The sequence below is a fragment of the Carettochelys insculpta genome, chromosome 3 (genome assembly GCF_033958435.1).
Source record: "Carettochelys insculpta isolate YL-2023 chromosome 3, ASM3395843v1, whole genome shotgun sequence".
Lineage (NCBI taxonomy): Eukaryota > Metazoa > Chordata > Testudines > Carettochelyidae > Carettochelys > Carettochelys insculpta.
Window position 1 is genome coordinate 111,204,762 of NC_134139.1, and position 14,171 is coordinate 111,218,932.

The window sequence follows — 14,171 nt, forward strand, 5'->3', positions numbered from 1 at the left end:
CATCCCCAGTAGCCACAGCAGATCACAGCCAGAAAAGCAGGGAAAAAACTGACCTAAGAGGAGGGAGGGGGGCCCAGGGTGGAAATGAAGACAATGTTTTAGTCCAGATCAGCACTAACATGGGAATTCTTACCCACTGCCCAGCTAGCCAGAATGGGGTCAGTAAGGATTGTGGCTAACATGGCTGTACCATCATCTTGTAACCGGATGCTGTAAACAAGGGTTACACTGGGAGAGAAAAAGTTTCCCTTTGACTTCTTATCCAAAGTACCCAGGAGGAATGCAGCTTCAAGACACAACAGATGCCTGAAGGCTCAGCCTCTAATTATTCCATTTAGCGCTGAGGCATCAGATCCTTCAAGCCTTTATACACATGCCCTTTAAACTCCCTGTCAACAGAGAAGAGCCTGCACTTTATTAGTCCTTTCGGTTGAAGGCTTTAGCAGAACATACAAGAAAAGAGCTCTGCTGTCTCAAGGGAAGATTGCCATTAGAGGCTTGGATTATGAACCAATCCCAGAAATTATTTTATTCAGTAGCTCAGAGAACAGCTTCCCCCTGAAAGATAATTTGATAGCCAAAGGACATGTTGATTTTCTTCCAGTCTTTTGGTCTGCTTCTGACATTCAGAAATCCTCCATCAGTGTTTTTATTTAAAGTTTCTGCCAAGATTCTCTGTGCGCGGATTTATGTGTGCACTGGGAAAGAGTGCGTTTGAATGGTGCATGTAAATCCAAGCTTTGGGGAGTGCAAAAGCAAACATTGAAAATTTTAGTGAGCCAAAATTGCAGGGATAAATTAAGAGCCTGCTTTTGAAAAAGTCCCATAAAGTCAGTTCAATGGGCCATTCAGAACATAGATGAATTTGCTATTTGGCCTTTATTGGGAACATCTTTTATAAGCTTATTAAGGGGAAACGATTTACAGGACTCAGTAGTCTCCTGCATATTTGCCAGAGATTTAATTATCCATCATGTTGGTTACACCACAGGACTGCTTCCCATTAATTTATAGCATTCATTAACTTCTTCCTTTCAATTGTTTAAACATACACAAATTATCAGACTGAAACTCATTGGTGCAAATTATATTATAATACAGTTGTTGGAAACTATTTTATGATATTAAGGAAAAAAAGAGCAAACCCCAATAATTTAACCCTTATCTTGGCTACAACCCTGAAAGGAGAGATTTTAAATCAGTGTTTATAATAATTTATTTAGTCATTCTTGGAGACCCTAATCCAGATCAAAGTTCCACTCTGCCAGGCACTTTACAAATTCTTAATAAGAACCAGTCCCTGCCCCAAACTGTTCACAATCCCAACAGACAAGATCAGGGCTGTCCTTATGACTTCTGCTGCCCTTCACAGCTCAAGCTCCTGTACTCCCTCATCCCCCACTGGGGAGCACAGGAGCAACTCTGCAGTGGGAGTGGGGCTGTCCTCAGGGCTGTGGGGACAAGACAGCAGGGAGGCCGGTAGGGGAAGGGAGAGTGGTGAAGCCTACCAGTGCAGGTTTGGAAGGTGGAGTGGGGTAGGAGGGGCAGGGGATTGGGCCAGTGAGGCTGGTAGGTGAAGAGGGGCTGGGGAGCCAGGGGTTTGGTCTGCTAGCATCGGGAGGTGGAGTGTGGGGCTGATGATGCCAGGGCTGGAATGCAGAGCAGGGGCTGGAGTGTGGGGGCTTAGAATGCTTCAGTTAGGTGGTGCTAGGCATCCGCAGCATAGGACCCTACTCAGTTTGGACCCTGAGACAGAGGGCAAAAAGTTGAAGCTCTGGTACTTTAAAGTCAGCCCCATTTAGGCATTCAGAACTCCTCCTAGAGTCACTGGGAGTTGTGGGTTCCCAGCAACCTTGAAAATTCTCATTGCTTTTATTGAGGTTATTAAATATGGCTTTTGGTGCCTCGTTTTAGTTACCCAAATTTGAAAACTTTTGCCATTTGGTATTTTCTCTGCTGTCTGATGGGCTGACTGAAGCTTTTAACTGAGATGATAATGTACAAAGAACATAGAAGGAAGAATGAACAGGGACTGATTGAGGTACTTGCATGGGAGTAGGGAGACCCAGGTGCAGTGCCCTGCTCTGTCCTAGGTTTCCTGAATCACCTTGGCAAGTTGCTTTGCCTCTGTCTCTCAATTCCTCAGCTGTAGAGAGAGGATGATAGTGTAATCCTCTATCAGAAGTGTTGTGAAGGCAAATGCATTGAAGATTTTGTGTGTGTGACAATAAATACGCCTGTATTCATACCCACGTAATAACCTTTGCATAAAATATGCCTTGGGAGGTGTCTTTCAGAAATTAACACCTCACTGATCCTTAACATTCTGGTGTGGTATATGTACACAGTGGGTATTATGAGTGATAGATGTAGGCTGGAATATAACTAAAGTGAATGTAAACCAGGTGTTTTGAGGTGTCAGGGAGTTTTTAAACAGATCTATGGGAAACACCTCAATTTACATGGTAACAGAGAGGTAGCCGTGTTAGTCTATATTTTAACAAAACAAACCAGCAATCATGTAGCACTTTAAAGACTAACAACATAATTTATTGGGTGATGACTTTTGTGGGGCAGACTCTCTTCTTCAGATCTGTACAGAAGTGAGTCTGCCCCACGAAAGCTCATCACCTAATAAATTAATAAAAAAAAAGCAGTCAAGTAGCACTTTAAAAACTAACAACATAATTTATTAGGTGATGAGCTTTTGTGGGACAGACCCACTTCTTCAGACCATAGCCATCCCAGAACAGACTCAATATTTAAGGCACAGAGAACCAAAAACAGTAATCAAAGTGGACAAATCAGAAAAAAACTATCAAGGTGAGCAAATCAGAGAGTAGAGGGGCAGAAGGGAGTGCGGGAAACAAGAATTAGATTAAGGCAAGTATGCAAATGAGCCCCTATAGTGACCCAGAAAATTCCAATTGTAATCCCCATTTACATGAGGGGAAGGGCAGGGAGTTAACCTGCAAGAAGGGAAGAAAAGCATGAGATCCTTTTGTCTCTTGAAACATATTCAATGACCTTTGAAAGATATAAGTAAGGACAGAAGCAATCTTTGGCAGCAGCATCCATCACAAGACAGACAAGAGGAAACCTAGCTCTTGCAAGCTGAAAAAGATGGGTTCTTCAGCCAAGAGGAGTTGAAATCTCTGGAAATGAATATAGGTGAGAAACCTGCAAAGGTAACCGTCTTACACCTAAAAAGACAAGGAAAGCCAGCATCTGGCACTTTTGTGGAAAGTCCTGACTGAGAGAAAATCAACTGTGTTTGGGAAAAAGAGAATGAGTGATGAGAGAAACCAACACAAACAAAGCATGTATCTTGCTAGTTTACATTTTAGATGTTTAGAAGCATATTTTGATTTGTTTTACTTGTAACTCTTTCCCTGCGCTTGAACTCAATTACTTCTCTGGATTTTTTGTTAATACATTGATTTATTTTTACCACAGACCAAGTCAGTGCTGTCTTTAAAGACAATGGTGTTTTCTTTACCAGTTAAGTTAATAAAGTGTGAGTACTTTTTGTGTTTTTAGAGGAACAAACAAACCATATCATTTCCCTGTTCCCATAAAGGAGAGCGCAAGACAGTGAAAAACTCAGTTTGGGAAAAAATCTGGGACTTGGAGTGTGTTGAGATCACTCTGCAAATAGTAATCAAGACTGGTGGACGCCCAAGAGGGGCTGCAGACAGGCTTCTGGGATCAGAGCTGCTGAACGAGGGCTGTTTGGCATAACATCACTTAGGTGTGACCTGCATGCTGGTAAACTAGTAGCCTGGGAAATATGGCAGCAACAGCATTGTGAGGCAAGCAGGTAACAGGGCAGGTGGTGACACAACCCCTTACTGGTCTGGACTGCACTTCAGAATGTGAGAGTGGCACATTCAGGCACTACAGTAACAGGGTCTTATTGGGGGCGGGAGGAGAACACCCAACACCAGAGGGACAAAGAAGTTAAGTACCTTAGTTCACATCATAATCAGTAAGTGGCGGAGCAGAGAATGGTGAAACCCTGGCCCCATTGAAATGAATGAGAGTTTTGTCATTGACTCCAAAAGAGCCAAGATTTCATCCAATATCTGCTAACTCTCCCTCCTGGTTGTAGTTTTCCTTCTGGAAGAGCTGAGTTCATATTTTTCTGAGTTCAGTAGAAGTGACAGGGTTTTCTCCTCAGTGACAGATCTGGTCCCCATCTGTTTTAAGCTAAATAGCAAATGACAGTGGCTTAATGATAACACTTCAATAACACACAACAGTTCATACAATGCTTTATGCTCTCACATGTTCATTCATCATGTCGTTTAAAAACCAATATAATTTTTTTCTGTTTCAGTTTCATCCATTTTCTTTTTTGCTTGTTTTCAGACACCTTTAAACCTGAATAATACTGAATATTAATCAGAAATGACTGGACAAAGATCACCCACAACTACAACAACAGAAGGATCATGAAGAAGACAGCAGCTTCCTTCTGTGTCGTGAAGCGCAGCCAACAGTTTAATTCAACTACACAGTCCCCTGAGAAACTAAACTACTTTTAAAACCATAAGTCACATGTACTAATGTTTCATGAACAAAATTGTTCCCCTTGTAAATATTTATTCACCTATTCATACAATTATACCAATTAGGATCCAATTCTGAATTCTCATGTCCCCAAAACACCCAGTTAATTTCTTAGCCCACTGTAGGATACTTGCTACAAGCCAGTTCTTATTCTGAAGTATCCTGTATGTGCAAATGTTTTGGGGAGAGAGGGTTAAAGTAATTCCTCTTTTATTTAAATCACTGCAAATGCTCTAGGTCAGAGCTGCAGACAGGGAGAGCAAAGGAGGCAACTGCCTCAGGGCCCACCGATTTAAAAGGGTCTGGGGCTCTGGGCCACAGCTACTGCAGAAGCAGTGATGGTCAGAGCCCCTGGCCCTTTAAATCACTGTTGGAACTCTCTGCAGGAGGTCCAAGCAGCCCCTAGGGCTGGATGGTGGAGGTGTGAAGGGGTCAGGAAGCTGATGGCTGGCTACCCTCCAAACCTGTCCCTTCCATCCATGGCCCCATCCCTTTGGAGGTGGGGGCAGTGCTGAGCTCTCCACCCACATTGTGCAGGGCATGGGGGAGTCTGTTGCCAGCCCTGCTGCAGATTGAGTTTCAGCTGTGGTGTAGTCAGAATTACAAAGGGTTAGATTCTGCCACTCTTGTTGGTGCTGCGTAGTACCTCACTGTGTCAGTAGCGCTTTTGTGTCACAAATAGTTCCACTGAAAAGAATGCAGCTGCTCACAGAGTGAAATACTGCCCTGTGGGATTATAGGTGGCTGATCCTGACACAAGTGAATCTGAGTATTTTGGGTAACACTGTGGCTGTACTAGGAATAGGAAGAGCTGATCATGTGTGGCCTGTATAGGAGCCGCGCAGGCTATGTCTACGCTACAGCAATCTGTCGACAGAAATTATTGTTGAAAGATATCTTCCGACAAAACTTCTGTCAAGAGCTTGCAGCCACACACACAAGTGGATTACTCTGTCTTCAATAGTGTGTGGCTGGACTGCCTGGCTGCTCCCTCAACAGAATGGCCAACTGGAAGCACAGCAGACAGGGCTGTTGGGTGACCTGGAAGCCCTGTCTGTCGATAGATGGCCCCCTCCCCAGAGTGTCCACACAGCTTTTTTGTTGACAGATCTGTAGAGAAAGGTATTCTGCCTCATGGGGGGAGAGGCAGAAGGCTGTGGACAAAAGCGCCGAGTTCTGTCGACTATCTATCATTTTGACTTACTCACATTTCTAGTCTGGAACTCCGCGAGTTTTGTTGACAAAACCTTTGTTTAGTCGACAAAACTCTCTAGTGTAGACATAGCTGAAGAATCCTAGCCTCTTTGTTGAGGGGCAGCACAGCTGCTCAGGCTGGGACTAATTTGCTGAAAAGAGGACAAGAAATGATGGGGAAGGTGGAGCCAGGTCTTTGCCCTTCCTGTGCAGCCTGAGAAGGGAGCATTCTGCATTTTAAAAAAGTTATATGGTAAATTAATCTCCCCTTGGCACCCAAGCATGACAGGGAGCTTCTGGGTCTGTGCAGCAAGACACAGCTTTTCAAATGGGCTGTTCCAAACAGGTGCTGTTAGGTCTTGATTAACACTCCATGGCCGTGTCTACACTAGCCCCAAACTTCGAAATTGCCATGCAAATGGCCATTTAGAAGTTTACTAATGAAACGCTGAAATACATATTCAGTGCTTCATTAGCATGCGGGAGGCCACGGCACTTCGAAATTGACGCAACTCACCGCCGTGCGGCTCATCCCGATGGGGCTTCTTTTCTAAAGGACCCCGCCTACTTCGAAGTCCCCTTATTCCTATCTGCTCATGGGAATAAGGGGGCTTCGAAGTAGGCAGGGTCCTGTTGAACAGAAGCCCTGTCGGGACGAGCCGCACAGCAGCGAGGTGCATCAATTTCGAAGTGCCGCGGCCGCCCTCATGCTAATGAGGTGCTGAATATGTATTTCAGCCCTTCATTAGTAAACTTCAAAATGGCCATTTGCATGGCCATTTCGAAGTTTGGGGCTAGTGTAGACACAGCCCATCTGTTGTACACAAATGCTTAACTAGCTGTAACAAAGACTACCCCAAGAAGAGTGAGATCATGGGGGGAAAGAGCATAGTAGAGTCTTCACATTTTTTTAAAAAAAGCACATTTTGCTTAGAATCGGAGGTAAACGTGGGCCGGTGTGATGTACCAGGAAGAATCAACTGCTAATACTGGCCTGTATGTGGCCCAGTGCTCCACTGTGGGCATCGGGTATAAGAGGCAGGGGACAGCAATTTCCTGTCAAAGTGCCTGGCTGGTTCCACCCGCACTCAGCATGGCTCCCTCAGTAGCTTAGGTCTGCCAGCCCTCCTCATGCTCCAGGGTGAGGGGGTTGGGCAGGGCACCTGCCTGCCTGCTTGCCCACCATCTGGGAGAACCAGCACTGCATGCCACCTGCCCTACCTGTGCTTGGAGGGAAAGGCTGGGGCTGCAGGCCACCCATGCTCTGGAGGCAGGCCATGGGCTGCCCATGCTGGGTGGGAACTCAGATTGTTCATGTTCAGGGGCAGTGGGGCTGCCCTACAGCAAGAGACTTGGGGGATATGGATGGCAGGGGTGCGGGCTCAGACAGAAAGGACTAGCCTCCCTCAGCCCTTGATTCACACACTCAGTATACATGTGTGTATGTGCCTACCTTGTCTACGTGTTGTATGCATTGGGTTTAACTGGGATTAACTGGGCAACGTGGCCTCTGAAATGTTGATATTGAAATCACTCTTTGAACAGATTGCACATAAAGCAATATTTCTTATTTAATAGGTTAAAAACAGTCCAATTTGCAACATTGGTAAGCCCAGTCCTCTGCATAAATAACTGGAGCTCATGCTGTATTTTACTAGTGTGTGTGTGAGTGAGTGAGAGAGAGACATGTAGCCATTTAGTAGGTGGTTTAGAGATTATAAGGGATCTATTACTATTAAACTCTCCTTTAGCTCAAGTGGTAAAGGTCTGTGTTTTTGGAGCCATAAGAACAAATATCGTAAAGTTCGAGCCTGTAAGTTTCCAAGCCACTCCTGAGAGGTACTGAACACCTCAACTGCTGTACAACCTCAGCTCATCATAGAATAAAGCTGTTATTGTAGGTTTATTTCACAGCACAGACAGACAGACAGAGTGGGCATTTTCATAAAAGTGAAGTTGCAGAGGAACTAGCCCTTACTATAGCACTTTCCTATAAAATCCTTCCAGAGAAATGCCCATATCGTCTGTGAGAATTACAAAGGGCCCTATTCTGCCAGCCTTCCTTATGTGAAATAGTCCCTGCCTAGTCTCCTGTTCCCGTTAATTTGAGTAAAACTTAGTTATGGAAGATGTAGCAATATCCTGAATACACCTTACTGAGTTAAGTTGAGGTAGCTGAGGAATTCATGGCCTTAGGAATACACCATTTATGCATTTTTGTGGATTTATATAACTCCTTAGGGAGGAGATGAGGCCAAGGTAAACCCAGGGAAGTATGATAAGCTGCCAAGGACTAATTTAGACAATGTGCCAGATTAAGTTAAACGGGGTTCACAAGAAATACCTGGAGGAATGGGGCAGTGAATGGACCACCCCTTGTTAAACAGAAGACTTTTGGAGCTCTTCCCAAAAGAGGGGACTATTGTCTGGCTGATATTTCTGGCCTCTGCAAGTCAAAGACTACACCATGTAAAGGAAACAGGAGTAAGTCTCAGATTCGAGGAGAGTGCTTGTTCTGAGCTAACAGCTGTTGTGAACTTGTAACCACAGAAAAATCCTTTGGAGAGTTTTGAAAGTCTGATCACCAGCTAGAGCATTGTTGGGGTGTGTGGCAATCTGTTAAGCTTATAATTGTGTGTAGTTTCTTCAATTGTTTTTAATATGGTTTCTTTGTAGTGTTTTCAACCTAAGAATAAATGTACTTGCTTAGAAAAAGCTGTGTGGTGACTTATACGTATGGGCAATTATACTGTTCATCACTCTGAACTGAAGGCAAAGCAGGCCTACTTAGACAGTCTAATTTGCTGGGCAATTCAGGATATAAGGAAAGAACTGTACAGCTTGGAAAAAAATATGGCCCGGAAGAAGAACATTGCAGTCTGTACCCAAGAGGGTGATGGCTGAGAAGCCTGGAGTGGGTGTCCTCACTGGACTATTGAAAGGGAAGTTGCCCTGAACAGTCTCACTGCTCAGGTAGTAAGATGCTACTCACCATGAGTAAAGGCAGCAGAAGCTATTAGATTAGTGTTGTATTTCCCTATTTATTAATAGTGGTTTACTAGTCCCGTAATCACGATTAGATCTGTACTGATTACCTCAACAATTTCAATTTACATTGCTTGACAAGCTGAGCAATCAGAAGGAAGAGATGCGCTGTGACAGGACTGTGGGAGAGGCCTGTCTAGGGTCTCCAGCTCACAAAGGGCTGAGTTTGGGAATAAAAGGAGAATCTCAAGTATGGAAGCACACAGCATTGCCTCCGGGTCTGAAAGAACATGTCACGTAGTTCACTGATAAAAGAGTTGCCTCGTAAGTCATTGGCGTAATCTCTCCAAAATACTTGTCAGTTTAAAGGCTTAATTTGTTTATTGTTAATGAGCTTTCCTTCCTTTGCATGCACATGAAGGGCTTACCTGCATATGGAGTTTCTGAGACACAGCCATTCCTTGCACAGGCGCCTTTATTCGGGAATAGCTCTGCTTTGTTCCTCGGTAGCATAACCCATAATATGCATTGAACTAACAGTCTTGTTTTGGAAGAGGAGTGTGCACAAGGAGTTATTGTGGACGCAAGCCCCTAGTGAGACAGCCTGTCCCTGTGGATAATCAACATGTATATTTGCCATAGGTTCTGCCTTTGTGCTGAGAAGAGATAAGAAAAGCTTTTCTCCCAGCCTTCTTCTTTAAATGCCAAAAAGCCCTTTGTTTAAATACAGTCTGCTCCTTCTTGGTGTCAAACAAATTCTTATCTGCAGCAGGCTTGCCAAGGAGTGCTGCTGTTAATGCTTGTTATCTCCTGGCTTAGCACATTTGATACCTTCCTTACCTCTTATGTCTGCCCAAGTGTTATTTTAATTTTTTGCTTTGATGCTGCTCTTTCCAAGTAGCTGACATGGTGTTAAATACTTACAGTCTTCAAAGGGACACCAAGTTTGCTTTCAAAGATTAGCAGTCAAGTGTAAAGATTGTGTGTGGGAGAGGGTGTGGAGAGGGGAGTGACTGGGAAGGACTAGCAGGAGAGTCAGTTCAAGCCCTTCTGCCAGGGTTCTACTTAATCTTCAAACGCAAAACTATCACAGGGACAAAGCAGGCGGCAGGCTCCCAGCAGCCCCTCGTATCTCTCTTTAGCCCACCCCTTTCATTGCCAGGGTCTGCCACAGAGCAGAAACCAAACATCTTCCTGCTGCAACCCCATCAGCTGAGCTTGTTCAGTCCTTTAGAGGAATCCCCTGACCCTTTTCCTTCCACCAGGCCCAAACTCCCATTCTTAAAGGGGTTCTGCCTAAAAACCAAGCGGGCTGCCCCATGCCTCTTAGCCCTTAAAGTGGGTAACTATTCCATTACAAGAATACTTTTGCATTTACCAGTAGTAGCTGTGACTCTTTGGCTTGTCTTCTGCATTTCATATCTCTTCTCTACATATCTTCACAGGCTATCCTTTCCCATGTAACCCATACTACTTCTGATGAGAAAAGATGAAAAGGGTTAAATCAATATGTGGAGCATGGCCAAGGGGTGACTCAGATCTTACTCCTGCAAAGATTAACACGCATGTTTGTCTTTATGCCTCTGAGATCATTTTGATGCTGCCTCTGTGGATGTGGGAATAGCGGCATGTCTGCAGTTGCCTTAGCTAGCCAGGTGCCAGCTCAGCTTAGCCTCAGATAAGGAGCAGATCTGACCTTTGCTGTTTTTGTAAGTCTTGAGAAACAGATTTTTGTGTCCTCCTTTTCCATAAACATACTTCTTTCACAATCCCACTAAAGAGTACAGGGGCAGATTAAAACTTCTAGGAAGGGTTACAAAACAAACCAGCAGTCATGTAGCACTTTAAAGGCTAAAAAAATAATTTATTAGGTGATGAGCTTTGTGGAGCAGACCCACTTCTTCACATCTGGAAATAGTGGGTCTGCACCACAAAAGCTCATCACCTAATAAATTAGTAACAGAGAGGGAGCCGTGCTAGTCTACATACTATCAAAACAAAAAAGCAGTAAAGTAGCACTTTAAAAACTAACAAAATAATTTATTAGATGATGAGCTTTTGTGGGACAGACCCACTTCTTCAGCTCATTGCCATACCAGAACAGACTCAACATTTAAGGAACAGAGAACCAAAAATAATAATCAAGGTTGACTGTTTTGCTAGTCTTTAAAGTGCTACAGGACTGCTGTTTTGTTTTGTGAAGATACAGATTTACATGGCTACCTCTCTGGGACAAGGAAGAGTTAGTGAGATGACTCTATGCAGTACAATATGTTTAAATAACTAACTCTCCTACTTGCTAATATCCAACCTAAACCTCCTTTGTGGACAATTAAGATGGTTCTTGTTTTTCTTCCAGTGGGCATAGAGAAAAATTGATCACAGCCCTCTTAATAACAGTCCTTAACATTTTTGAAGACTATTACCAGGTCCCACCTCAGTGTTCTTTCCTAAAGACTAAACACGACCATTTTAAAACCTTCTCTGATAGTTTAGTTTTTTAAAAACATTTTATCATTTCTATTGCTCTTTCCTAAATGCTGTGTCTACAGTACCAAGAACTGTTGGCAAAAGATACACAAATTGTGCGACCAAAACAAAAAGCAGTCAAGTAGCACTTTAAAGACTAGCAAAATAGTTTATTAGGTGAGCTTTCGTGGGACAGACCCATGAAAGCTCACCTAATAAACTATTTTGCTAGTCTTTAAAGTGCTACTTGACTGCTTTTTGTTTTGATAGTGTATTGACTAGCATGGCTTCCTCTCTGTTACTATTCAAATTGTGCAACATATTTGCATATCTCTTGCTGACAGTTCTGTCAGGGGAGGCTTTCTTGACATTTGGCCCATCCCCACGGGGCCAAATGTTGGGAAAACCCGCTCTGCTGAGACATCCCTTCTTCCCCATGAAACAAAAAAACAAGGACGTTGGCAGAATGCTCCCCACATGGCAGACTTCTGTCGAGAGACCTCCAGTCTCCTGACGGAAGCCTGCAGTTTAGACATATCCAAAGTGTTGTGCCCAGAGCTGGACACATACTACATCTCAGGCTTCACCAGTACTGAATAGACAGGGACAATTAGCTACTGTATTTATTGTATACTTCTGTTTTAACAATGCAGAATGACGTTCATCTTTTTCACAATTGTACCATATTGTTGACTTACATATAATTTATGATCCACACAAACCACTACCACTCCATCAGTCCCCATTTTATAATTGTCCATTTGATGTTATTTTTTCCAAAGTGAAGTACTTTGCATTTGTCTTCATTGACTTTCACCTTATTGATTTCAGACCAATTAGTCAAGGTCATTTTGAATTCTAATCCTGTCCTCCAAAGTTTTTGCAACCCCTCACAGCTTGGTGTCTGTCATTTTTACAAACATACTTCCCATTGCATTATCAAAGTAATTATTGAAAATATTGAATAGTAGAGGATTCAGAACTAACTCCTGTAGGGGCTTACTAGACACACTGTCCTAGTTTGACAGCAAAGCATTGATAACTACCACACGTGTGGTGTTTTAGCCAGTTGTACACCCACCTTACTGCAATTTCATCTGGACCACCTTACCCTAGTTTGCTTGGGAGAAGTGAAATCCTGCTACTTCTTCCTTTCAACCATGGTAATCATATTACTTCTGTTTGTATTTTGAAAAAAAACAATAGGTAGTCCTGTGGCACTTTAAAAAACAGCAAATTCATTGGGGCATAAGTTTTCATGGGCTGCAGCTCACTTTGTCAAATGCACACAGGGAAAAAATCAAATGGTGGGAATATATATATATGTATGGAGATGGGAGTGTTAAATCATTGTTAATTAGGCTAATTAAATCAGAGTGGACATGGCCCACTTCCAACAGAGATAAAAAGGTAAGAATACTTAAAGGAGAAAATGACTTATTGTAACAAGAGAGCCATTCCCTGGCCTTATTCAGACCCAGTTAGATGGTGTTAAATTTTCAGAATTCCACCTCAGCAGTTTCACATTGCAGTCTGTTTTTAAACATTTTTGCTCAAGAATGGCTATTTTGAAGTCTTTCTTTCTTAAATGAGGTTTGCTGAGTCTTTCCAGAGGACAGCTTTTGAAAGTCTCCATTTTCCCGTTACCTAGGCTTCCTCCAGCTCATCAGCTAGTATATCTAGCAAGTAACATTTACTCTTTTTTTTTCCACTGTTGAGGACTGCTTGCAGAGAGAGCTGAGAGACAGCTAAACATTGCCCACAACCACTGTGACTTTTGCCCTGCTAGAAGCCATGAATCAGGGATAGGACAGTTTTAAATACATGCATTAAGGGAAATACATTTTAAACTGAATTTATATTCAGAGTAAGTCATCTTTTTTAACAAACACAAATTCCTAAAATCAGAAGATACCATAGAAAGCTAAACCCAAAAAGCATAACTATAACCAGGTCTGAAGCCTGTCTCTCTAGTCCTGATTCATTCAAACCTCTGTTTTCCTCAGTGAGAATTTCACCAAAGGCTAAAAATGAAATACAGATTTGACCCAGTCAGGATGCTCTCCTCAAAATAAGTCAGTGGGTCTTAAAATGGATTCAAGAATTTATCTATATAGAACTCACTGGAAGATAACTATTGTTAGTTCAAATGTGTGAGCACCCAACAGTTATTTTTGAAAGATAGAAACTATTCAACTAAACTTCATTTCCCAATGTGCTGACATTACTGACTGCCACTTAAAAATTATAGACTAATATCATCAGTGTATATAAAATAATTACTAATTTTTAGAAAAGTATTCTACAAGTACATTCCATTTGCAGTATGTAGTTATGCTCCTTGTTGATTTGTCTGGACATTTGTGTAATCAGCTCTTCTTTTCCATAAACACCCCTTGGGGCTATAGCTAATTCAAACACAGAAAAGGTCAAAATCTTGTTTTCAAACTTTTCTTGAACACAATTAGCGTAATATTTTAACAGCTGGAAGCTGAGGTAATTACTTTTAGATTATACACAAAATCTGTTGAAGTATAATTAGTCTGATCTTTGAACCAGGTAATTAAGGTAAAAACTCCCAGATTTTTGTAGACCTCATTAATGTTTTTTTTTTTAATGGTTGGATAATGACTGGACTCATTAAAGTACATTAAAAGTATAACCATCAAATGACACTGAGTAATTGAAATCTTTGTCTGGGGACATTAAAGGACAGAATAACATTGAACTGCTCAAAGTCCTGAAAACTACAGTTTGATATTTTCCAGATTTCACACAAATTTTGGGGGAACCTGCCAATCTAACTGAGCAAGTAGCCAGGGTGAATCCTCAGCCATATATAACAGCGGAGCAAAAATTCTTTGACAATGGAAAAGGGATGCAGCTGGGGTAAGGATCTCAGCTCCTGTGTCTTCAGAAAAGATTTTGTCCTTTGTACATGAGTCAGATGA

The 14,171-nt window shown here is 42.5% G+C and overlaps 1 protein-coding gene across 1 annotated transcript in view; it reads left to right on the plus strand.

Moving 5' to 3' along the window:
* The window catches only part of THEMIS (thymocyte selection associated), a 122,175-nt gene extending 116,015 nt beyond the window's left edge, over positions 1-6,160 (plus strand). The window contains exon 7 of the mRNA XM_074988776.1: positions 4,372-6,160. Coding sequence (XP_074844877.1) covers positions 4,372-4,391 — 20 coding nt within the window. The 3' untranslated portion in view covers positions 4,392-6,160. The remainder of the gene's footprint in view (positions 1-4,371) is intronic.
* Positions 6,161-14,171: the final 8,011 nt, after the last annotated feature.